This window comes from Chiloscyllium plagiosum, unplaced genomic scaffold (assembly GCF_037043375.1).
Source record: "Chiloscyllium plagiosum isolate Xiang-an unplaced genomic scaffold, Cpla_swu_hap1 HiC_scaffold_3, whole genome shotgun sequence".
In the NCBI taxonomy this organism is placed as follows: Eukaryota; Metazoa; Chordata; class Chondrichthyes; order Orectolobiformes; family Hemiscylliidae; genus Chiloscyllium; species Chiloscyllium plagiosum.
In genome coordinates, this window is record NW_028270141.1 from 81,014,002 (window position 1) to 81,040,069 (window position 26,068).

The 26,068-nt window shown below is 39.3% G+C and overlaps 1 protein-coding gene across 4 annotated transcripts in view; it reads right to left on the reverse strand.

The window, feature by feature from the left end:
• Nucleotides 1-5,504: 5,504 nt before the first annotated feature.
• rfx6 (regulatory factor X, 6) overlaps nucleotides 5,505-26,068 on the reverse strand; it is a 92,009-nt gene continuing 71,445 nt past the window's right edge. For all 4 annotated transcript variants that reach the window (XM_043684550.2, XM_043684545.2, XM_087981113.1 and 1 more), the window contains 3 exons: nucleotides 22,330-22,836; nucleotides 17,132-17,344; nucleotides 5,505-8,358 (listed from right to left, as the gene is read on the reverse strand). In XM_043684550.2, the coding sequence (XP_043540485.2) occupies nucleotides 8,174-8,358; nucleotides 17,132-17,344; nucleotides 22,330-22,836 (905 nt within the window). In that variant the 3' untranslated portion in view covers nucleotides 5,505-8,173. The remainder of the gene's footprint in view (nucleotides 8,359-17,131; nucleotides 17,345-22,329; nucleotides 22,837-26,068) is intronic.

The following is a 26,068-nucleotide window of genomic DNA, read 5'->3' on the forward strand; positions in this document are numbered from 1 at the left end:
TTACTGTCCCTCCACCACACACACATTGGTCATAGGTCGAAACACTGTAATAAACACCACCAACATAAAATGAAGTATAAATTTCCAGACAAAAATGTGTGTCAGTAAAAAGTGACCAATAATTATATACTAGGACATGAAATAAAAGTACTTAAGATTCTGTAATTCCAATTTATTTGATGAATACCATTATGTTTCATAATGTACAATAAATAATATTGTGGTGAACTGAATATTGCAGTCTGACAAGTTACTGTACTTGGAGCAGATGCTGGAATCTGTACTGAAAGCAAGAAATGCTGGAGATCACAGCACGTCAGACAGCATCCATAGAGAGAGAACAAGCAATTGAAGAGTCATCTAGACTCAAAGCGTTAGCTTGCTCTCTCACTGTGGATGCTGATTGACTCGTTGTGTTCTGTAGCATTTGTTGTTTTAAGTACTCTCTTCTTGTTTGTTAGCACAAGATTGTAGTTAGCATTAGTTTCTAATAGCAAGAGTTTAAAAAAAGAAAAACTGAGCAGTTCGTCTCATCTTTCAAGTTCATCCAAAAGAAACTGACAATGTATCTCTTTTTCTCCTTAAGTTACTGGCTGATGTACACATTAACAACAAAAAACACCATTAAACTTGATATTCTTTGGTACTTGGGACTTTTTTTTCTTTATTCGTTCACAGGATGAGGGTGTCATTGGCCAGGTAGCATTCATTGCCCAGAGGCAATGAGTCAAGAGTCAACCACATTACTCTGGGTCTGGAGTCACATGTAGGCCAGACCAGGTAAGGATGGCCGTTTCCTTCCCTAAAAGATATTAGTGAACTAGATGGGTTTTTCCCAACAATTGATTCATGGACATCATTAGATTCTTGAATCCAGATATTTAACTGAATTCAAATTCCATCATCTACCCTGGGGGGATTCAACCCTGGGACCACAGCACATTATCTGGATCAATAATCCACTGATAATTTCATTAGGTCATTGCCTCCCCTCAATTGTCACTTGAGCCAAAACAAATGCAACCCTGTTCTCAGAAAGCATCCACAATTTTGGACAGAGCCTTGTCTTTGAGATTTTTTTTTCTATTAAGATTAGAGTTGTCCACTCTTTGGCCAGATTAATGGTGGTCTGGAACTCCTTTGTGGGCACAATTTAATATTCATCCTTATTCTATCAGTTTGTTATGGTTGCACTTCCTGTAAATCAAATCAGAAAATGCCTGAACTTAAAATGAATGTAAATTAACATAAACAGCTGGGGCTTTAGAAAAGCATTGAATTCACAAAAAGCATAATTTCTCATTTAATATGGACATCATACCAACATCTCTATGGAAGATAAAGGTATCCACCTTAGAGACTTCAGCATCAGGGCTGGAAAGAATGCTCAGCTCTGGAAGAGTAGCATCAGAGAAGAAGGAGTCGAGAGTTGCAACAATACAATTCTCCCGCACAGCAAATGTGCAGAACACCAGCTGGCCATCAACACACACTGTTTCATCAAAAAAAAAGTTCAAGATTTCTTGGAGGCATCCATGATCAAAACACTGGCACATGATTGGCTTTGTCTTCATTTGAACCCCAATTCCAAAGAGGGTCCTCATTACTGAAGCAATCACCAGTACAGAAGACTGCTCGATAGACCACTGGCTCATCTGCTCCTCAATGTCCATCAAACACTACCAGAAGTAGCTGCAGACAAACAAAAAGCCTAGAAAAAGCTCAACATTGAGTTGCTTCAAGTGTCAAGCAGACTGGCAAACTTCCACTAATGTCTTCACCAAAACTTCAAAAAGTTAATTGTAATGGACAGGGAGAAATCTGGAAAGAACTGAAGATAGCCATCACCTCATTCTGTGAAGAAGTTACAAGACCAGGAAACACCAAAACTGTTTTGCAGCGAATTGCCACAACATTCAAGACTTCATCAACAAGAAGAGGAAAAGTATCTGTGCCTGGCAAAACAGCATCATCAGTGAGGCAACAAGGAAACCTTAAGACATAGCAAAGGTGAAGTTACAAAGAAGACCTAAGGAAATCAAGAAGCAATATTGTACTGAGAAAGCTACGGAGCTGCAACTTCTTACTAACAAGCATGACACTCAGGGTTTTGTCAATGCCACCAAGGCAATGTATAGACCCCTCAGCCTCAAGCCAGTGTCGATTCAGGTTGACATCCTTTTAGCAGACTGAGGAAACATCAAATTCCAATGGAGAGAACAGTTCAAAGAACCAAAATGCAATACAAGTGCGACCAAGATATATTTGAGAAAATCCCCCAACTCCCCATCAAAAATGATCTTAGACTCCCCTGTGACTGTTGCAGATGTTGAAGCATCCAATAGACACATGAAGAATGAAGAAGTCCCAGGAATAGAGGGGATTCCAGTGGAGCTTTGCAAACCTGGTGGAACAGAGCTTACTCATCATTTCCATCAACTGTTCCTGAAAACCTGAGACTAAAAGAAATCTCTGATAATCTCAGGGATGCTGCTATCACTATTGTCTTCAAGAAAGGAGACAAAATGGACTGTGGGAGCTACTGAGGTTCTCCCTATTTTCCATCACTGGGAAGATCATCTCCCAAACCCTCACTAAGTGCCTCCTGTTCCCGCCTCAGAGGAACTCCCTCCCAAAAGGTAGTGTGGCTCCTGACCAATTCATGGATCTATGGATATGAGTTGGACTGCTTGGCAACTCCAAGAGAAATGCCAGGAACAATACCAACCATATGGCCCTCATTGATCTGACCAACACCTTTGACTCAGTCACTCAGGAGGTGCTTTGGAAGACACTGCCAAACGGTTGGCTGTTGAGTGCGATTCATCAACATCATCCAATTTCTCCACAAGCTGCTGGCAACAGTCCTCACCAATAGTAATATGACAGAATCCTTTGAGGCCAAGATAGAGGTCAAATGGGGATATGTCATCATCCACCCTTTTCTCCATCTTCATTGCAACCATTCTTCATCTTATCAAGAACATGCTTCCCATTGGAAATTTGTAACAGGGCGTTTTTGCAGGGGTCAGTGCTGAGTCCCATGTCATTTGTAAAATAAATGGAGGAAAATATAGTAGGCCTGATTAGTAGGTTTGTGGATGACACAAAGATTGGGGAGCTATCGATAGTGACGAGGATTGCCAGAGGACACAGCCAGATGGGCTGAAAACTTGGGCAGAAAAATGGCAGATGTAACTTAATCTGGACAATTGCAAGATGATGCAGTGGGCACAACCCTTAGTGGCATCAACTTACAGAGGGATCTAGGCATACAGGTCCACAATGGCAACAATGAAAGTGGCAACACAAGTGGATAAGGTAGTCAAGAAGGCATACAGCATGCTTTCCTTCATCAATCAGAGTATACATTTTGCAGCTTAAAGAACTTTAGTTAGTCCACATTTGGACTATCATGTACAGTTCTGGTCGCCACATTACCAAAAGGCTGACGAGGCTTTGGAAAGGTTACGGAAACAGTTTACCAGGACGTTGCCTGGTTTGGAGGGTATTAGCTGTGAGGAAAAATTGGACAAACCTGGTTTGTTTTCACTTGAATGTCAAAGAGTGAGAGGGGCGACCTGATGGTTTACAAAATTATGAGAGTCATGGATAGAATGGATAGTCTTTTTTTCTCGGATAGAAATATCAATTACTCAGGGACATAGGTTTCATGTAAAAGGGGGCAAGTTTAAAGGAGATGTGAGAGTCAAGTATTTTACACAGATGGTGGTAGGTGCTTGGAATGCGCTGCCAGAGGAGATTGTGGAGCTGAACAAAATAACAATGTTTAAGAGGCATCTTGACAGACATATGAGTAGGCAGGGAATGGAAGAATATGGTCCACATAGAAGCAATAGGTCATACAGTCACAGAGTCCTTGTTTTAAAAAATTCTCAAGGTCAAGGACCAGGCTCGCAGGAAAGTAGTCTGACACAGAACAAACTGCCAAGAGGCGAGTCTGCTAGAATATAAGTGTTTTATTCCCCGCAGCGTCGCCACAACCAGGTCTCGTACTTACAACGGGTCTGGTTTATACTCACTCTACGTGTTACCGGAACTGGGAGCCGTCAGTTCTCGTAGAGCGGTTGCCAACAACCCACGCTCGGCGGTTAAACGCAACCCCGGAGCAGACTCTACCGAACTGGAGACTTTTCCAGCTGATATACTCTTTTCGAGATCTAAACATTCATGTGAACAGCAGAGCAAGGCTGATTAACACATTCCATTCTGGTCACATACAGATAAGAAGATTCACACGGGAAGGTGTGTAATAAGATTCACACGGGACTAAGCGACACCTTCCATTTTCGGTTAGATTCACACATGTATTGGGACACAATTTTAACCCTTTCACCACATTCCACTGCTTGGCCCAATACATGTGTTACATTATGATTCACACATGTATTGGGACATAATTTTACACCACAGTCCTACAGCACAGAAGCAGGCCTTTCAGCCCAACTCATCCATGCTGACCAGATATCCTAAACTGAAGTAGTCCGATTTGCCTTAGTTTGGCCCATGTTGCTCTACACCTTTCCTATCCATGTTCCTATCCAAATGTCTTTTAAATGTGGTAATTGTACAAACCTCTATCACTTCCTGTGAAGCTCATTCCATATATGTATCACCCTCCTAACTTTAAGATAAAGGAAGGTTATTGATGAAACAGATAAAGATGGTTGAGCCAAGGACACTACACTGCATCATTGTGCAGTAATATCCTACGACCTGAGTGATTGGTTCACAAACATCATCCTTTATGCTAGGTGTGACTGCAGGCATGGAAAGTTCTCTCACTGATTCCAATTGATTTTATTTATGTCAGATCTAGTCAAATGCTGCTTTGATGTTTTGGGTATTAACTATCATCTCAATGCACGAATTCAACTATTTGTACAAGTTTGAACCAAGGTTACAATTAGGTCAGGAGCTAACCTCCAAGGCAGAACCCAAATTGAGCATCAAAGGGCAGGTTATTGTTGTTTAAGTGCAGCTTGATAGCACTTTTGATAACACTTTCCACGGCTCCACTCACGATCAAGTGTTGACTGATTATGCCTTAAATTGCCGGATTGGATTTGTCTTGCTTCTTTTGATGTTGGTTCTGATGAGGGGTCCAGATTTGACCCTTAGGAGGACACTAAGTCTGCCACTCCACCCTTTCTGGTAGCAGGGATGTTTTTGGAGTGGACAAAAATTATGCCTGCCTACATATTTTTGCAAAAAGGCTGCAGATAGGAATTGAAGTGATGACTCAGTATTCTTTGTCCGTATTAGAAATCACATCTCTGCTAGTGTTTTTTTGACCACTTGAGGTTAATTACAGCCGTAAGATTTTGGTCCCAGTCAGACTGGTGATGTGAGGTGTCACAGCATGCTGTGACGAATCATCCAAGTTTCAGACTTTGTTATATGTTGATAAATTATTGCTTGTTACTTATTCATGTGCTTTTTGTGTTTAATTAATACTCAAATTACACTAAATACATCAAATATAAACATAAGCATTTAATTTAAAAATTACACATCAATAACATAAACTACCCTTATTACATGTTTTCTTTTGGGTAAGTTATTGTCATTTGGCACACTTTTCTTCAGCACACTTCTTTTTAGGAACACATTAGGCTGAGGGACAGCTGTGAAGCAATTTGGATCTCACAAAAGATGCTAAATAAACACACAATTTTCTTAGCAGCTTTTTTAACCTGCAGAGAAAACACTTGATTGAGTTTTGTCACTCAGCTTAGACAATCTATAACATTTTACACTTCTGATATTTTTGTACATATTGATTCTGTCTTTACTATATTGCTGTGACTATCTGAGGCAGCACTCCTTAACTGCTCAGGTGGCCTTCTGCAGAAATGAAGGATAACAGGGACATTGCATGTATAATGAAATATTGTCAGGCATTTCAATAGCTCTGACAATAAACTAAATAAAGGGACATTGGGTTGAGATGCCATGGGACAACAAATGAATTTGGGCTTAAGGATTTGTGAGAAGTTACTGCAACAATCTCTCATCACAAAAAAATGGACAAGCGCAATCGTGTAACTACTAGGTAATTGTTTGACACTGGCTGGAAGCAAAATCAAACTGAGTGCATTAAAAATTAGTTGTGCCTTGTTTCCTGGCAGAGGATTTTGATGTATGATGACTACATGCTGATTTGGGCTGATGCAGGCAGCCTGTAGACTTCAGATCACTTACTTGTGTGCAGAGAAGTGCTACCAACTGGTTGCACATTCAGAAAGAAGCCCATTGTGTTCATGGCCAGCTCATGTTAGCCAGTACTTCTTAAATGCAGCCCACAGTCCTGGAGAGTAAATGCATTCACTTTGCAGTAGCTGATAGTACTGTAACCGAAGATGTTTGGGACTTGGGATGAGAACATTCAGTAGAGAAGCAGGCCAGAGATCCTAGGTTTTGTGATACAGCACTGGAGCCCCTGATCCAGCATGTAAAAAAGAGATCATGGTGGGAATTTCAAAGCTTCCACATGCCCAGCCAGCATATTTGCTGTCCAGGAAGAGGAAACATGTAAAGTTGAATGCGTATCACCTTCCTGTTCATCTCCAAACTGTCCTCCTTAATACAGTGGTTGGCAAATGCGGCGGTTAGCCCACCTCTAGATTTATTGATGCCCTTAACTGGTCAATTAATGGCCAGTTAAATATTGGTCTGCCCTTCTGCCACAATAATATGTGACTGAAGAAAGCAGAATGAAAGAGGGCAGCCCCCACTTCACCATTGCAGGTGAAAAGGTGAGATGGGTGTTTCTTCGTTGTCAGTACCTTATGTTGATAGGGGGTACTTCCGTCAAGATATTACCCCACCTCCTTTTGCAATTCCATTTTGGCCTCCAAAGTTTGAGTATCCTGCCCAAAGTTTCCCGATTGTTCCTGAACTGAGTAGCCAAGCTTGCCTCTAAGTCTGGTCACTAAGGAGTTTCTCCTCAGCAATGTTTGTAGTCCTAGCCATGACCACTCTTGAATTCTGGTGCTACTTGACAACATAGATACCAGCCAGTCAAATTGGACAGCTGCAGCTCTCAAGAGTGGGACTTTCCTTCCCTGGAAATGTATTAAGGTTTTAAACAGTGTTAAGGCTGCATTGCACCACCCCGAGAATATGCAGTCGAATATTTTAACAGGGAACCATCAGGCTCTCCAAGAACACACAGGAAAAGGAATGAACGCTTGCACTAATCCAGACCAACTAAAGGAATGTAACTTGAAGAATCTGGTTATGGCACTGCTATGCATTTGGTGATGTTACATGCATTGTGAAGATAACTCATCTGCAAAATACAATTTCTTTTCCATTGTACTACCAGTGTATACACTGCTGAATGCATCATAACCCTGTCACTCATGCATAACCAATCTTGAGCAGTCAGGACTCATGGTTAAAATCAGCTGTTTTGCCAAACGTCACACGCTTAGTCAGTGCTCGCTCCAATATCTAGCACTTTCCACATATTTTCAGGAAAACCAGGAAATTTTGGATCTGAACAACAATGAGATTGTAAGTGTTCTTGTTTGACATGACACTATGCATCATTGATACTCCATGTGCAGGTGGTTCTGCCCCAATGAAAATATCCTCAGTGGCAAATTATTTTGTTGAGATTTGCTGTGTACTAATATGCAAAAAGAAGTCAAATCAATGAAACAAAACAGCTAGGCATAAATGAACTTTAGAGAAAAACAATAAATTCCACAAAAAATAAATAGAAAATACACAATAGCAAATGAATCTCAGGTTACAAGTGGCATTGCATCATTAACTGATTATTAAACACAAAAGTATTGTAGCATATTACAGATAATTATAAATAATCATTGTAAACTCCATGTTACAATCTGACTGTCTCAAAATTAATACCTGCTATGTTTTATCTCAGAAGTAAACATTAAGTTATCACTCTGAAGCAACATTCTTCATTTTTGACATTGGTAGACTCTATCATAGGTATTTTCCATGTTTTGGTGCCATTTTCTGTTTGGCAAATGGTAAAGTTTGCAATTAAGACATCCACATGGTTCTTGGATTCACTGACTGCTGCAAAACTCCTGGAATATTGTTCAGATGATCCCATTAATGTGTTTTTGAGATACATTGCATATTTGATAGTGTTTCATTAAAACTTCAAAGCCTATGTTCCTCCTGCTGTGGCCCCCATGAACACCGTGTTGATTGGGGGTAGAGACGATACCATATTTGTCACCTCTCCAGGCTGTCTGTGTACATCAACTGCATCCTGAGAATCATATTGACTTGAGTTGTTGCTGTACATGCATTGGGAAGAAGATGAAGAAATCACACTTTGCATATGTGAAGCTGTGAAAATAAAAGAAAAAGACTATAATTCAAGAGCAAACTGTGGCACAAATCCTAGAAAGTAGTTCCTTTTCAAATGCAATCGTTTTTTTCCTTAAACTGCAAGAATCAGATTGAAAATGTTATGAATTTCTTTGAAAAGTTGTTTACAGAGCACTTTCAATTATGACACTTTTTTTCCTTAAATTTAAGCAACATTCTTGCTTAGTGTCATTATTTACAATATTGAATAATACCATTTTTATTACAGAAAATGACAATTACCAGTTGGAGAACATCAAGCAAGTTTACTGGAAGTACAATAGATTGATTTTTGGTTTTCTTAATATTTCAACTATAAAGATTAATAGCTCTACATCTATTTGATCTTCAGACCTGTAACAAACAATAAAATATGGCACTTAAAGATTCATGTATATATCTTATTAATAACATTCAGCGACAGTAAGTATTTATTTCTATGCATCCTTTCATTTTTATTGGTACAGAAAATCTGAGCTAGGCTTGGAAATGAGTTTATAGTGGAATTTTTCAGAATGATAATTGGCAAGTGAGAGTGAGTCACCAAAACAAAAGAAAGGTAAAATACAAATTATAAGGTTTTTGGTGTTAATAAAACATATCAATGATAATTAGAAACAACTGCTAACTTGTTACAAGTTCATGAGTTGCATACAGGTTGTCTTTAACAAGAAACGACTTAACTAGCATTATTGCTTCCATGAAATACAGCCCTATACGGAGTTTTTTTCCTGTGAAATTAATTGCATGGTATGCTCTCATTGTTTGGCCGTTAATTAAGGTAACTATAAAAGTAAATTATTTCGAGTCAATAGCTAAAATCACATGTATTATCATAAATCATTCATAACACGAGGAAGGCAAAATGAAGAGGAATAGTTTCTAGGTTTACTGGGGCAACTATCTTTTTGTTTAGAGCATTTAACTAAGGAGAAGGGAAGAAGTCAGAGGTTCTGCTTCCTACTGCTATCTTGTAACCACTTCTGGAAAATGTATTTGTGGAGATGGGCCAGAACAAACCATTGTTGTGCTATAATCGGATGATCTCTTTAAAATTCCTGTGTGGATTCATGGAAAATCATCATTTGGGCAACATACCAGAGGATAGTCATGACATGATAGCTAGGAAAAATTATTTGATATTTCCTCTCAAAAATTTCATAAATGAATACTTTGAAAACTCAAGTGTTCATGGACTATTACATAAATTATACTTAGTTGAGTTTACAATGCAAAATAATTACACGAGGAAAATTTTGTGTTTCCTTAAATTAATTTCAGTTAAGATTCAATGACTAATGTTATTCTTCACTGAAGTCAGAGTTTAGGACTGTAATACATATCAAAATGTGGACTGCTCTTACCTATCCAAGGTCCCACAAATTAAAGTATGCTAAAATAATATGATAATTGGGAAGATAATGAAATAGAACAGCAATGACAAACAGAAGTAAAATGTATCTAAGATAACTAACAAAAATGAAAGAATACAGATGCTGTAAATTAGAAACAAAAACAGAAATTGCTGGAAAAGTTCAGCAGAGCTGGCGGCATCTGTGAAATCAAAGTTAGCATTTCGGGTCCATTTCGAGTTCTGAGGAAGGGTCACCAGACCCGAAATGTTCTCTGTTTCACCAATAACTCTGGCAATATAAACTCAATATTCATTTGTTTCAGAGAACTTCATATTACCTAATTTCATTTGAAGCATAACTTTTTTTACACCATTTTTTTTGGCAGAAAACACTTCTTAATCACTAGCTCTGTATGGCTCATTGTGAATGAATTTTATCGGTAAAATTAAAAAATAATACCACAATTCAAGATATCCAATGTCAAAATGTGACATAACTGCTGCATTATGTGGTTCAGAAAATGCCACAAAGTGCACCAAGCTTATCAATGTTGTTTGCATTTAACTAGTGGTCTTTAAATGGAAAATAACTGAAAAAACTGCAGGTATTGGAAATCAAAAACAAAAACAGAAGTTTCTGGAAAAGCTCAGTAGGTCTGACAGCATCTGTGAAGAGACATTAGAGTTAACATTTCAGGTCCAGTGACTCTTCCTCAGTTCTAGGTTTTTGTTTCTGATTTACAGCATTTGTTTTTTTTTCTCATTGGCTCATTATGGAGTTTTGCAAGAATGCCTAGCCATATGGTAATGTTAATGTGAAACAGCATTAACGCAATGTGAATGCAGGGTATTAATTTTAGATCCACATTAATGCAAATTGATGCTGTCTTGAATGACATTAAGTGAAGACTTCCTGTACTTACAAATACATGTAAGTGAAGATGGAGTGCTTATTTCCACCACAATATGTTAATTCAATGTCATTACGGTTAGGCAGCTCTTCCTTAAGGCTTTCCTATGATTGGTTGATGCTTTGCAATCACAAAGCTAAAAATTAAAGTATCTTTGTAATGAACACCCATCTCTCAGTGAAAGTTTGAGGCCAATCCACAGTCAACAAACTGATTTGAAAAATCTTGACTTTCTGACAGCTAACAAGAAAAAAATCAGGATCTGGGTTTGCTTCTTCCTTGAGCTATACCCTACCTGCATATCATTGAAAACTGCCAGTTGTTTTGGATATAACAAAAATAGAAATTGCTGGAAAAACTCAGCAGGTCTGGCAGCATCTGTGGAGAGAAAGCAGAGTTAACGTTTCCGGTCCAATGACCCTTCTTCTGAACTGGAATAATTCTGGAACACTTCAGAATAGTTCGGAAGTAAGATCATTAGACTCAAAATGTTAACTCTGCTTTCTCTGCACAGATGCTGTCAGACCTGCTGAGTTTTTCTCGTAATTTCTGTTTTTGTTTCAGATTTCCAGCATCCACAGTTCTTTGTCTTCTTTTGGATGTATATTGTTTGCAGATAAATAGCTGTACAAACAGGAGAAAACATTGTAACTTTTGCCAGTGAAGGTAAGTGGAGGTAATGATTTATGTTGTCTTTTGTCTATTTAGTAATTCAAATGTGATTTAATAGATTTACTTTTGACCAAAATGAGAGAATCAAGAGAATAGCGTTTGGGTTTATTTATTTCCTAAAGTGAAAACAACAATGCTAAAAATGGTAATTAAAAATAACTGCCTTCACAGTTAGGATAAACACAATCCACCAGCTAACAACCAAATTTTGTTCATGAAGTTCAATAAAATGATGAAATGGAGGGACCAGTAACACAAAGTGATAGTGCCTTAGATATCCACTTGCCATAATACTGAGCATGGAAGCTTGAGGCCATCAATTTTCCTAATGAGGTCAAAATAACATAACTCATTCATCTCAATTAGTGCACGGCTCATTACGATGATATCAAATGTCAAAACTACAAAGCTTTTCCAGATACTATTGAAGTACTATGCCTACACTACACTCATGCTGTGTCCATTTCGAATTGGTGTTTAGCAGAATTACCTAGTAACCAATTAAAATAGTTGTTCTGGATTTCCTTTGGCATCTGCCACCGCTCTGTCCATCAACTTGCTTCCCCCACCCTCCCCATTTTATTCAACCTTTGCCCAATTTTCTTTTACCACATTTCACTGCTTTTTTGTTCGCTCTCCTTCTGCTTCACTACCACTATCCCATAACAACAACTGATAAGACTATTATTTGCAGGATGAATCAAATTCATCTAATTAAAAAAGGTGAAGTAATCAAGCTTTCTCTTTTATTGTTCTTCTCCAAAATATAATAGATCTCATTTTGTTTGACATTAAACATTGATAAATATCTTTATCTTTACATTGATTGTATCTGAATTATAAAATGCCAACTTAATTTCCTGAAACATATTTATTGATTTATAGTCTGTTTTAGAATCTTGTACATTGAGTGTAAAATCAGACAAACATTTGACTTAAAAGCTTAGCATAGTTAGCATGTTAGCTCACTCAGTTAAATAAGCATCATCTTTACAGCACTATTAATATTTTGTAAGGAAGGTGGAAATTCTCGTCTTTTATGGAATGAGGTGGTGAAATATGTCTCAAAGAGGATCTATGAGCATCAAATCAAATCTACCTCTGCCAGTTTTCCACCAGCCTGCCATTCTGGAACTTGGCTAGGGACAGTCCAGGGAATCACAGCAGGTACGCCACTAAACAACTCCAGAAATGCTGATGTCTACAGACAGAAGCGATAAATAACACCTTGATCTGTATTTGGGTTCCCACCAGTCTTAAATCTCCAGTTTTGATTACTGCAATTTAGCCAGGTAAACTGAAAACATCGAAAATTGTGATGTGTTTCACTTTGAAGTCTAGTTATGTAATTTAGGAAGATTTTGATCTTTATTGAGAAACCGCTATCTTTCAGTAGTAACATGTCACTAATCTCTTGCTATAAATTCTGTGTCTTATGATCCTCTTCCAAAGCTACCTGATGAAAGAGCAGAGCTACAAAAGCTAGTGCTTTCAAATAAACCTGTTGGACTAAAACCTGGTGTTGTGTGATTTTAACTTTGTCCACCCCAGCCCAACACCAGCACCTCCACATCTTATCTTCTAGTAGTAATGGGTCTAGGTTTCATTGCTCTACAAGTTTAACAACTGACTGTGGTTTTACTATGTATCTATTAGAGTCATAGAATTATACGGAACAGACCCTTCAGTGTAACTTGTCCATGCTGACCAGATATTCCTGAAGAAGGGCTTATGCCTGATACGTCGATTCTCCTGCTCCTCGGATGCTGCCTGGCCTGCTATGTTTTTCCAGCACCACACTTTTCAACTCTGGTCTCCAGCATCTGCAGTCCTCACTTTCTCCCAGATATTCCATTTGCCAGCATTTGGCCCATATCCCGATAAACTCTTCCAATTCATATACATCCAGATGTTTTTTTAAAATATTGTAATTGTACCAGCCTCTACACTTTCTCTGGCAGCTTTTAGCATACTTCCAACACCTTCTACATGAAGAAGTTGCCCCTCATGTCCCATTTAAATCTTTCTACTCTCACCTTAAACTTATGCCCCTAGTTTTGGACTCCCCTACCCTGGGAAAAAGAGAAGGGCAAAATTTTACCAAATCTTTGAAGTGGCTGGCTAAATGGCACAGGAAGGCATTGGAAGGTGCTAGTTTTCCAGCAGTGAAGGGAGCAGTTCCAATTCCTGCTTGGAGGCCAACTGTGCCACTTAAGCTCCTCCTGCCTCCACATGCATTAAGCCCACATTTACAGAACCCATTGCTTCATGGTAAGACTGCCAGGATTCTCAGGTCAGATAGTCTTTGAGAAAAGAGGAGATTTTGTATTACTTTTTCTAGTGTGCTGACTCAGGCAAGTGTCCAATAAGTACTCACAGTGGAATAATCACTTGCTGCCACAAGAGATCAGGTGAGCCTGCCTAACGGGCAAGCTTTGGAAAGACATTAACATTTTGGACACTTTTGGCCAAGAGAGAAGCCCTTCAACAGCAATGACTGGCACTCATGGCCCTGTCTCACCGGGCACCTCACCCATCTCACTAAGGATCTGCATACCTAGCCTTGACATCTCCACTGCTGAAAATGTGTTGCTGGAACAGCGCAGCAGGTCAGGCAGCATCCAGGGAACAGGAGAATCGACATTTCAGGCATAAGCCCTTCTTCAGGAATCTCCACTCCCATTTAAACTGACTTTGATGGCACACAGTCATCAATGTACCGTCATTCGCTAAATGCTGCCTCAGTAATGGCCACCACTTGTAATAGTACTGTTCAGCTGCTAGCCTCTGGCCTGTTACTCTTGATGGAAGTGGCTGTTGCTAGCTAAATCTGGCCCACCGACCCACCAAATGTTGGAAGCAGTTTTGCCACAAGCTTTCAGACCCAACAGCAGGACTTCTGTTGCCTCTGCGATATTCTGACCGCTATTGGAAATTAAATGTGACACTGCTGGAGCACTAGGTCTCAGACATATGAATCAGGATCATTTGAGTAACATTGTCAGTTCACAAGTGAAGTGTATGATGATGTTCAGCCATCTGATGCCAGTCACCTGGGTAAAGGACATCTATCATATGTTTTTCACCATTCAAACACATGAATGACATTAACTTCACCAGTGGAGACTCAATTATGCTGCTGACCCTAACAAAAAATAATGCTTAGATAGTGTTTGGGGAATGTGCTCAGAAGTTTTAACCTAGTGATTCAAAAAGAAGGTTTCATGTATTACATTTTGTGGGGTGCCTAGTCAGCAAGTATCCAATAAGTACTCATCGTGGAATAAGCACTTGCTGCACAATTTAGATCATGTGACCCTGCCCTGGCACAAGATATTATAACAGGATCTTAAAGGAAGTTAATCAGAGTTTGCACCATTGCACATCTGCAGGCAGTGTGTTTGTTATATTGATGCTCATTAACGTAGGCTAGACATGACCACCTTTATCCATATGGAGAATGGCAGATTGATTAGGAAGAGTGAGCATAGTTTTCTAAAGGGGAAATCATGCTTAAATTGCTGGAGTTAATTGAAGAGGCAATAGAAAGACTTGATGACAGTAATGCTATTGATGTGATGTACATGGACTTCAGAAAAGCATTTGATACAGTGCCACGCAATAGTCTTGTGAAAAAGGTTGTAGGTCATGGTATAAAGAGCCAGTAGCAATATGGAAACAAAAAAAAAATTGGTTGAGTGACAGGAAACAGAGTAATGGTTAATGGGGTATAATGGACTCAGTAGTCAGAGCCTTGCTTTTTTTTTAATGATCTGGAAATTGGTGTGCAGAGGACAATTTAAAGTGTTTGTGGGCGGCACGGTGGCACAGTGGTTAGCACTGCTGCCTCACAGCGCCTGAGACCCGGGTTCAATTCCCGCCTCAGGCGAAAGACTGTGTGGAGTTTGCACGTTCTCCCCGTGTCTGCATGGGTTACCTCCGGGTGCTCCGGTTTCCTCCCACAGTCCAAAAGATGTGCAGGGTCAGGTGAATTGGCCATGCTAAATTGCCCGTAGTGTTAGGTAAGGGGTAAATGTAGGGGTATGGGTGGGTTTCGCTTCGGCGGGTCGGTGTGGACTTGTTGGGCCGAAGGGCCTGTTTCCACATTGTAATGTAATCTAATCTAATGTTGTAGTAAACTTGGAAGAAGTAAACTGTGAGAAGGACAGTGTGAAACTGCAAAAGGGCATTGATAAGTTGGTGGAGTGGGCTGTGGATAGGGGACAGATGAGGTTCAATGCAAAGAAGTATGAGGTGATGTACATTGGTCAAAAGAACATTGAAAGGCAATATAAAACAGAAAGCACAATTCTAAAGGGGGTGCAGGAGCAGAGGGACCCATATGCACAGATCATTGAACATGGCAGAATAAGTGGAAAGAACATGCAAGCAATCAAACAATGTCCTCAGCTTTATTAACAGAGGCATGGCGTAGAAGAGCAGGGAGAAATGTTCAACTTGAAAAAGATACTTGTTAGATTCTTAATTACATTATTATGCACAATTATGAGCGCCACATTACAGGAAAAATGTTTCTAGGAATGAGAAAGCTCAGATATATGGATAGGTTGAAGAAGTTGGGACTGTTCCCCTGAAGAGAAGAAGTCTGGATAGGGTACATAGAACATAGAACATAGAAGAATACAGCGCAGTACAGGCCCTTTGGCCCTCGATGTTGCGCCGATCCAAGCCCACCTAACCTATACTAACCCACTATCCTCCATATACCTATCCAATGCCCGCTTAAATGCCCATAAAGAGGGAGAGTCCACCACTGCTACTGGCAGGGCATTCCATGAACTTACGACTCGCTGAGTGAAGAACCTACCCCTAACTTCAGTCCTATATCTACCCCCCCTTAATTTAAAGCTATGCCCCCTTGTAATACCCGACTCCATACGCGGGAAAAGGTTCACACTGTCAACCCTATCTAACCCCCTAATCATCTTGTACACCTCAATCAAGTCACCCCTAAACCTTCTTTTCTCTAATGAAAACAGCCCCAAGTGTCTCAGTCTATCCTCATACGATCTTCCTTCCATACCAGGCAACATCCTGGTAAACCTCCTCTGCACCCGTTCCAGTGCCTCCACATCCTTCCTATAGTATGGCGACCAAAACTGCACACAATATTCCAGATGCGGTAGATGGATAGAATCTGTTCCTGCTCGTAAAGTAATAAAGAATGAGATGGTTTCGATTTAAAGTGATGTGTAAACAAAACAAAGGCTTTGTGAAAAAATTACTTCTTTGCACAAGCAGTACTTCAGGTCTAGAAAACCTGGAAATGTAGCGGAGGCGGGCTCAACTAATGAAGTCAAGTGGGCATTGGATGTTTATTCAGATTAAAATGGTGTGTAGGAACATGGTGAAAAGGCAGGAGATTGGCACCAGTTACCAGAATCAGTTCAGACAGGATGAGCCGAATTACCTCTTTCTGTGCTGTAACAATTCTGCAATTCTGAAGGAATTCATATGAATCAAAGACAGAGTGGGTCTGGGAAGAGTTGCCCTGTTTAGCTAAGTAGCCTGACCCTCTGAAGAAAAGTATATATTTTAACAAATCACCTGACACAAAGGATTGGTTTGGAGGTCAGAGATTTCAATACATATCTCCTGTGCCCACTGGCGAGCAGGGACTGATTTTCCAGTGAGATCAGCCCAGAGTGCTCTGATGGGTTCAATCTTGCTGTAACAATTAGTTTTGCAATCCATATTGTTTGGGTCAATATGTAGACATAGATAATTATACATGATCACTATGAACTAAAACATAGAAATAGTTTAAGGTGTGATCCTTATTTCATCAACTCACCCACAGGAGCTCGACAAACTAATGATGAAGAATCTGCATAGTATGATCCTGCCTGTTTTCTTCCATTGTCATCCAGAATGTTGAGCGGATCATGGATGTCATTGTAACCAGCTACCGATCGAATGCTGCTTACACTACTAATAACAGATACATGTTGGTCAATCATGGGCCCCAATCTGTGGGATTCTGGGTAGTTGTTGTGACTATAGTAACCTGCAAATGAAAAAGAAAACACATTGAATAAAACTTGACCCTATGGACTTGATTTTCAATTCTGGGTTTTAAATCCCAGAATTTCTAGGCCCAACAGTGCACTTTGCTAATAAGAATATATGAAATAGAAGTAGGAATAGACTAGTTATTCCCTCAAGTCTCCTCTGATATTAAATAAGATCATGACTGATTTAATTTTGGCCTTAACTCCACTCTCCTTTCTGCCCAAATAACAATCAGCTTCCTTGCAGTTCAAACATCTAAGCCATAAAATTTTCATCTCCATTTTAAGTGAAAGACCCTCTACAGGGGAACCTCAATTATCCAAATCTCAATTATCTGAATATCGGATTATCTGAACAAGGTTTCAAGGTCCCGCATCAAAGAGGTAAGTACACTGTATTCGGATTACAAAGAAACACAAGCAGTTCAAGCATCAGCGACTGGATTTTTTTTAGGTAAGGGTTGTTACACAGCCCTTTACAAAAATAAATGTTTTACAGTGTTCCAGTCACTTTACTGGGCTGTTCATTTATAAAAAAGGTTAAGAACATAAACGCATGCGCGAGGTGGGGCTTCTGGCTTTCTATCACGAGACTGAGTTCCCGGAAACTGATGCTGGAAATAGTCTTGCGACTATAGAAACTATTCAGGACCGTGTTTACTGTAGGGATTTCATGGTACGGGTTTAGTTTTTCTCATTTTAACCTATAATTTGCAGACATTAGTTTGTTTAAATGGCAGACTCATTACAATTATAGATTTGAGACAAATTCTCCGGTAGAGCACAGCGTTAGATTAGTATGGCTTCCTCTGTTCAAACTAAAATCGATTATCCAAATAATTAATTATCCGAACAAAATAGTGCCCGCCCATTTCGTTCGGATAATTGAGGTTTCTCTGTATGTTAAAATTGTACCCTATCATATAATATATTCCCTGCTGAGTTCTATAGGGAAGTGGGAGATGCCCAAGTGGAGAAGAGGAGTCAGAGGCAGATAGCAGCCATTATGGGACCTGACATTGCTTGACCAACTAAAGAGTAGGCAGGAATTCAGAGGGCCGGGACCTCCCTGATTACAGAATTTGCCAAACAATACTACTTCCCATCTATGGCTGCAAAACGCTTGGTGGCAAAAGAAAAGTTTCTACTTTTCAATAAAATTGCAACTCTCCACTTTAAACAGATAGTTGCGCATCAACTGACATTACATTATTTGGATTTCAACATGAACAGCTAGTTGGGAGAGGAAGGGGGAGGAGGGGTGGTGAGCAAGATGTAGAAATGTGAACATGAAGATAAGAATTTTAAATGTGAAGTCAGCAAAACGTGGATGACGGGGTGACCAAGACTTGTTATATGACAGGATATGGACCAGTTTTTATTTTATACCCTCCCCCTATTCACAGTAACTATAGCAGAAGATTTGCATGCTCATTTGCTTTGTTTTAATACAGTACATAACTGAATCTCTGGAAGATAAAAGAACAAATAAGTCAAATAACAAATTGACTGGCTGCCCCTGCCTCATCGACAAGCTCCTCAAGGACACTAATGAACTGCTAACTGGAAACAAGATCCTCTGTTCCCTTTGAAGACTGTGTTGTGTTCTGGAAACATTGGGATGCAGTGATAGCTTCCAGAAACAAATTTTCGATGCATGCCTAAACCCCTGTTTGCCCATAACCTTTGAAAATTCAGGCCAAGAGTCCACAATAAATTGGCTGCAGCTCGGGCACTAGGTGAGTGAGGTGAAAATCTGTGCTAAATTCAGTGATACTAAATCTTGGTCATCTTTCAGGGATCAATATTTCTGCCTTTCTTCCACCTGTTTCTTTCAGTATTGTTAACATAATATCATTGACCAAATTTGCCACGAGTCATGGATGAGTTGCTCTTAGGCAATTCAAGCCTGTTTGATTTCCTCTTAATTCCACCCTCAGTTGTCTGGCTGTGTGGAGTTTGCACATTCTCCCCATGTCTGCATGGGTTTCTTCAGGTGCTCCAGTTTCATTGCATAGTCCAAAGATGTGCAGGTTAAGTGGATTGGCCATGATAAATTGCCCATACTGTCAAGGGGTCTGCTGGCTTGGTGGATTAGTCATGAGAAAGGCAGGGTTACCGGGATAGGGTAGGGGGATGGGTCTGGATGGAATGCTCTTCAGAGGGTCAGTGTGGACTCAATGGGCCAAATGACCTGTTCTCACACAGTAGGGATTCTGAGATTCTGTGAATAAAACATCAGGCCACCTATTATTCAGTAGGCAAGCTTGAGCAACCAATTTCTGGTACCAGTCAGGGAACTGTTTTTGAACCTTCTGCTGTCATACCAAGCTCCTAGGGCTATGAAAAAGATCTGCAGCCAGAATTGTCCTTCCTTATCAATAAGTGCAACAAATGAGTGCTGCAAAAGATGCTGCCTCTGTTCCTGCATTAAGTAGCAGCTCAGGGAATGAGATTGCAACAGTGTCCATTTGAGGGTCTAGGTCCGGATAATTAGCTCAGTCCCTGACTGACAGATGACATATTTTTGACTGACAGTTTGTCCTACTTACGAAGGGGATGGAGGAGGATCTGCCCAGACTGGGACAAACGCCCTTCTCCCCACCTCTTCCGATCACTAAACGCCAATAACCAGAATCAGAATCTACAGCTGACTCAATGGATGGTCACCTTGGATGTTCCTGTTAAGGGCATGGGTGTCCAAATTGGTATTCTACTTCCAGCGTTTCCCACAAGGGGCATGAAATCTTCTCCATTTGACCAGGTTGGCTTTTAAAAATGTACAGATCAATTAATGGATTGATCTGAATTCCCTGTTGCCTCTGCATCAGCAAACTTACTAACAGTAATATGTTCCTTTCCTGATGGCATTTTGGATGTACCTACACTAAATGGATTGCAGCATTTCCAAGAAGGCAGCTGACCACCACATTCTCAAGGGCAACTAGGGATGCACTATAAATGCGAGCCTAGCCAATGTCACTTATATCTCAAAATGAAAGAAAAGCTAGGTTCACAATTAAAAATGAGGGAAATTTATCATTTCACTACAAAAATTATGTCATTCCACTTGTTAAGAAGATTGACAGAGAGAAACCAAGGGGAATTACAGAAGAATTAGCCTAACATCTGAGTGAGCAAGATTTTGGCATCTACAATCAAGGATCGAGTAACTGACTACTTCGAAAAAATTCAGTTAAATCAGGGAGAGTCAGCATGGATTCGTGAAGGGTAGGTCATGCCTGACAAACGTCAATTTTCTGAAGAGCTGACAAAGGTGTTGGACAGAGATTAGTCAATGGATGTTGTTTACATGGAATTCCAAAAGCTTTTGATAAAGTCCCACATAAGAGACTTCTAGCTAAGGTGGAAGCCCACAGAATTGAAGGCAAATTACTGACACAGATGGATGGATTTTAAAATATGTTTGAGGTTATCCATTTCGGACAGAAAAAGTGTGAATCTCGGTTTTTTTTGGAAGGCACAAAGTTAAAAGGAATGAATGTTCAGCACAATTTGAGATTCAGGTGCATAGCTCTTTAAAATTCCATGAACAGGTACAGAAAATAGCCAAAAATCGAATCTCGGCCTTCATCACTAAACTGCTGGAGTGTAGGGATGTAGATGCTATGCTGCCATTATACAAAACCCTAACTAGACCCATGTAGAAACTGTGAGCAGATCTGGGCACCATTCCTTAGGAAGAATGTCTGGGCACAGGAGGGAATTCAATATCGATTGATTACCTGGATTTCAAGGGTTAAGTTATGAGGAGAGATTAGACAAATTAGGCCTTTATTCTCTAGGGTTTCTAAGGTCAAGGGATGATTGAATGAAGGTCTTCAGGATATTAACAGTGAAACACAGGGTAGATAAAGATAATTAATTTCCACTGGTTGAAGGTTCTAGAACTAGGCGGAATAGTCTAAGAATTAGGGCCAGGCTACTCAGGAGAGATGTTCGAAAGCATTTCTACATGCAAAGAGTAGTGGAGGTTTGGAACTTTCTTTCTCAAATAGTGGTCAATGCTAATTCAATTGTTAAATTTAAATCTGAAATACACAATTTTTATTGAGCAAGGGTATCAAGGAATATGGAGTTAGGTCATAGATCAGCCATAATCTTATTGAATGGCTGTGTAGACTTGAGGACACAACGGCTTACTTCTGTTCCTGTGTTACTACTTAAATAACCATTTTCTCTGCTCTTGGAGTATTTACAAAATTTGGGACTGTAACAAATTTAAAACTAATACTGTGTTCAATTCTGGTCTCCCTCCTATAGGAAAGATATTGTTAAAATTGAGAGGGTTCAGAAAAGATTTACAAGGATGTTGCCAGGGTTAGAGGGTTTGAGCTCGAGGGAGAGGCTGAGGCTGTTTTCCCTGGAGTGTCGGAGGCTGAAGAGTGACTTTATAGAGGTTTATAAAAACATGAGGGGCATGGATAGGATGAATAGTCAAGGTGTTTTACCCAGGGTAGGAGAATCCAAAAGTAGACAATATAAGTTTAAGGTGAGAGGGGAAAGATTTATAAGGGACCTAAGGAGCAACTTTTTCACACAGAGTGTAGTGCGTGTATGGAATGAACTGCCAGAGGAAGTGATGGAGACTGCTACAATTGCAACATTGGATGGGTATATGAATTGGAAGGATTTAGAGGGATATGAGCCAAATGATGGCAAATGGGACTAGATTAATTTAGGATCAGGTGTCTGTTTCCATGCTGTACATTTCTATGACTCTATGACCAAAATGTGAAATATAAACCTAAGCTTTTAGTTTCTGGTGCCTTAGTTCTTTGTAAAAAGATTGAAAATGGAGAATACCCAGCAATTTGTGCTCCACAGTTGTTAATTTTTCCATTTGGGTATCTGAGCTCAAATTTATTTTTACATGCATTCCCAATCACAGGTTCCCATTGAAAGAAGGAATCTAGCTGTATCCCCAGTGGATGCTATTGATTTAACAGTTAGTAGTTACCATTGGAGCCAGTGGAAGGAAATGATGCTCCTTGACATGCAACTGAATTTCCCAAAAAGTTAAAAGTGCCTCCATTCAGCAACTGCATGTTGTGTGCTTCCTGCGGATTTGAAGATGACCCAAAATTAGATGGAGCTCTGGTGTTATAGGGTGACACAGCACAGCTACTGTTGAAGTAGTCCCTTGAAACTGCTTGCTCATTGAAAGAGGTGAAACGACTGGGATCCGCTCTATGGTGATACACTGCAGGAGAAGCATGTGTCTGATTCCTGAACATGGCTTGATAATTGGAGCTAGTGCCATAGTAGGCTTGATCGGGCTGGGGCAACGTCTGGTAGAGGGAGTCTGAGTACGGGTGACAGTGCGTGTGGACAGGTAATGCAGAGCTGCCATTCTGAGACCTAATAGCCATCGGTCCTTGGTTGATTACACTTCCTCTGTTGCCCAAAGTTGGAGATAGAGGTGGAGTGATCACATGACTGTTACTGTGAGAAAGCTCCATAGAATCTGCAAATGAAAGGACAGAAATATTATTTATACCAAATGTACGTTTTGTGATCCAGCACAGCAAACTGTGTATGCGCGCCTAAAATATTTGACCTTTGAATTTTTCTTTGTCTGACACAACTGGTGCAACCTCAGGGTAATACCTGTTGCTGATAGATTTTCATGCTCATTGTATTTTTTTTCTCATTAGCCAAGCATAAAAAACATTCAGTGGGATGCTAACATTTTAAAAAATGCACATCTCTTCAGTAAACATTCTATTGTGCCAAGTAGGATGCAATAATCCTAGAATCATTTTTTTTTAATTGAATACTACAAAATTGCACATTTGAAATTGCTTTGAAATGATTAATTAAAATTGCCAATGGCTTTTCTCAACAGGAATTATTTTTATGATTTGGTTTTCCATAAGTCTAAAGTATGAATTTGCTGGCTGATTGAAAATGTATTATTTTTGTCAGTTATTTGATTCTTGTGGCCAATTCTGCTGTGAAACATTTCAAATAACTGAAAAATTTTAATTTATTTTGGAAAGAATTTTGCCACAGTCATAAAGCAGATGAAAAACATTCTTATTGTGGGGTTGGTCTAACAACCGTGATCCTCAGACGAAATTGAATGCTGATATTTTCTCAGATTAAACGACATAGTTCTGATGAAACATCAACTCCTTTGTACCTGAGCAGAAATGTATAAGTGTGGTGTGCATATTCCTGCACTTTACCTGAGTCTAGTATCATTTGCTTTAATACACATCGTTTTTTTTTCCCTTGTGATTTGTCATACTTACATTATTTAGTACCTTTCTGTCTTCTCCAGACCTACTCTATCCTTTAGGCACAATGAAACATGCTATTGATTGGAATATGCATTAGCTTGCCACTCTAAATGAAATTAGAGAAAATCTTATCACTCAAAAATGTTAAGAATTTCTATTTCTTTCATTTGACATTGAGTTGCACCTTTGAAAAGGCTATTTTTCTATTCTTTTCAGAACTTATTAATTAACACAATGATAAATAGATCAATGTTAGAAATACAGAGTTACGTGGAGTCAATATGAAGAATCAATGTAAAGAAAAAAAGAAAACATGTAGTTTAAATATCTTATAGAACATTCCGTCCTGTGGACAGCTAGGATGGAAATTAAAGAAATTAAATACAATAAAAGCAAAACACTGCAGATGTTGGAGATCTGAACTGAAAAGAAAATCAGGAGAAACTCAGGAGTTCTGGCACAATCTGTTGAGAGAAAACATCACATTTTGATTACAAAATTATGCAGAATGGACTCAAAATGTTAACCCTTTTTCTCCCCACAGATACTGCCAGGCATACTGAATTTCTCCAGCACTTATTGTTTTGTTTTAAATGGTGGTTCCACTGCATCTTAAACAGAAGAAATGTTTTGCAATCACAAAATTATTTTTGCAAGTGCTAAACCGAGAACCTAATTCACAGGGTATCAAATAGCTACAGTGTCAGTTACCTGAAGCACAGCTTCATGTTGTCACAAGAACTGATAACTGGTGATGACTGTGAAAATAATTGTTTTTGATCCTGAGAAAAAATTTGTAAGTGAGAATAAGAAATTCATTCTAAGGTTATAAATATAATTCTGAGTATAGTTTGTATCATTTCTGTCAAAATAAATCTCCCACTGTTATGTGTACAGTCTGGCAATTTCTACTTCTTAATATGGTAAAATTATGGCTGAAATAAATTTTTAGTCAATGGCTAACAGTTTTATTATATTTAATATATTTGTCAATGCTAACACCCTAAAGAATTGCTATTGTCTTGCTGTTTTTTTAAGATCCAACTAACAGCATGGTTGCTTGAGGCTCAAATATATTCCTGTGACCAACTTGCTTTTCCAGTCACTGATTTGTGTTCACCAATGAGAGCGCAGTACTAGCAGGCAATGCAGCCGCAGTCAATGTTGCAGTACTCTTCATCCCACATCTGCCCTATTTCCCATTTCTTTACTCCCCTTTCCAAGAGCTAATTACCTGCATACTCAATAGTTTATATGTTCTCTGCTTTAATCATTTGTTCTGGAACTATAACCCTTATGTAAAATAAAATTCTGCTGTCCTCCACTTTAACTTTGTTATGCTTGATTTTATGTCAATGACACTTTTTCTAGGCCACTTAAACTCTTAAATTAACTAACGTATCAAATGCTTCCTTTTTAATGTTCCTTATCCTGTTTTTAACCAACTCAATATTTGCAGAAGCAATTTACAAGAATTCATCCTTAAAAGTGAAATTTCAGTTTTGGGGATCCATTGAAGAAATTGGAACTCTTCTGCTTGGGGAGAATCAGGCTGAGAGGAGATTTCATCGAGGTTTTCAAAATCATGAACAGATTAGAGTAGATGGTCAGAAGCTGTTCTTCATTGTAAAAGGAAGAATAAAGACAGGTTTAGAGGGATGTATGAAAGAAACAAGGGTATTGTGAGAAAATATTTTTACTCAGCAAGTAGTTAGGGCATGGAAATGCACTACTTGCCAATGTGGAGGAGGCAGGTTCAACTAAGGCATTCAAGACTGGATGAAGATTTGGATGAAAATAGTGGCAAGTGTGTGGGGAAAAGTCAGGAGATTAGCACTAGGTTATAGAACCAGTGCATGTATGATGAGCCAAATGGCCTCTTTCTGCACCACAACAATCTTATGACCTTCCCCAAAAAGTCAATAACTCCCTTTTTACTGCATCATCTAACTCCCAGCATATTAGCAGGTGTACCATATGGACCTCGGGTTGCCAACTGTGGTTAAGTAGATTCCTGGTGATTTAATCACATGACCTACTCTATGTTCCACCCAGTGGTCAATCAAGACATCACTTGTTGTGTTGCACAGCCTTCCTACCTTTTCCTAAAGGAAGAATATTCACTATCCAGTTGGATATACTTAGGTGCCAGCCTTATTTTGCCATTTTCCATATATTTACATTGGATAAGGCGAAACATTCAAAGAAAATGACAAAACAAAAATTGCACGGCCTAATTTTACCAAAAGCTAAGTGTCATTTTCACAGTGTTTGATGTTTCTCTCCATGAACTCCAGTGAGTTATCTGACACATTACTCTACACTGCTCACCTGAACATGTATGCACCATGCCCCTACGGTGCTGTTCTCATTTTATGGTGTGCTCCCCGGTGGTAGAATTACTCACCATTGCCAGGAATGTCTAGGATTCAAGCCACGCCACTAAATTTAAAG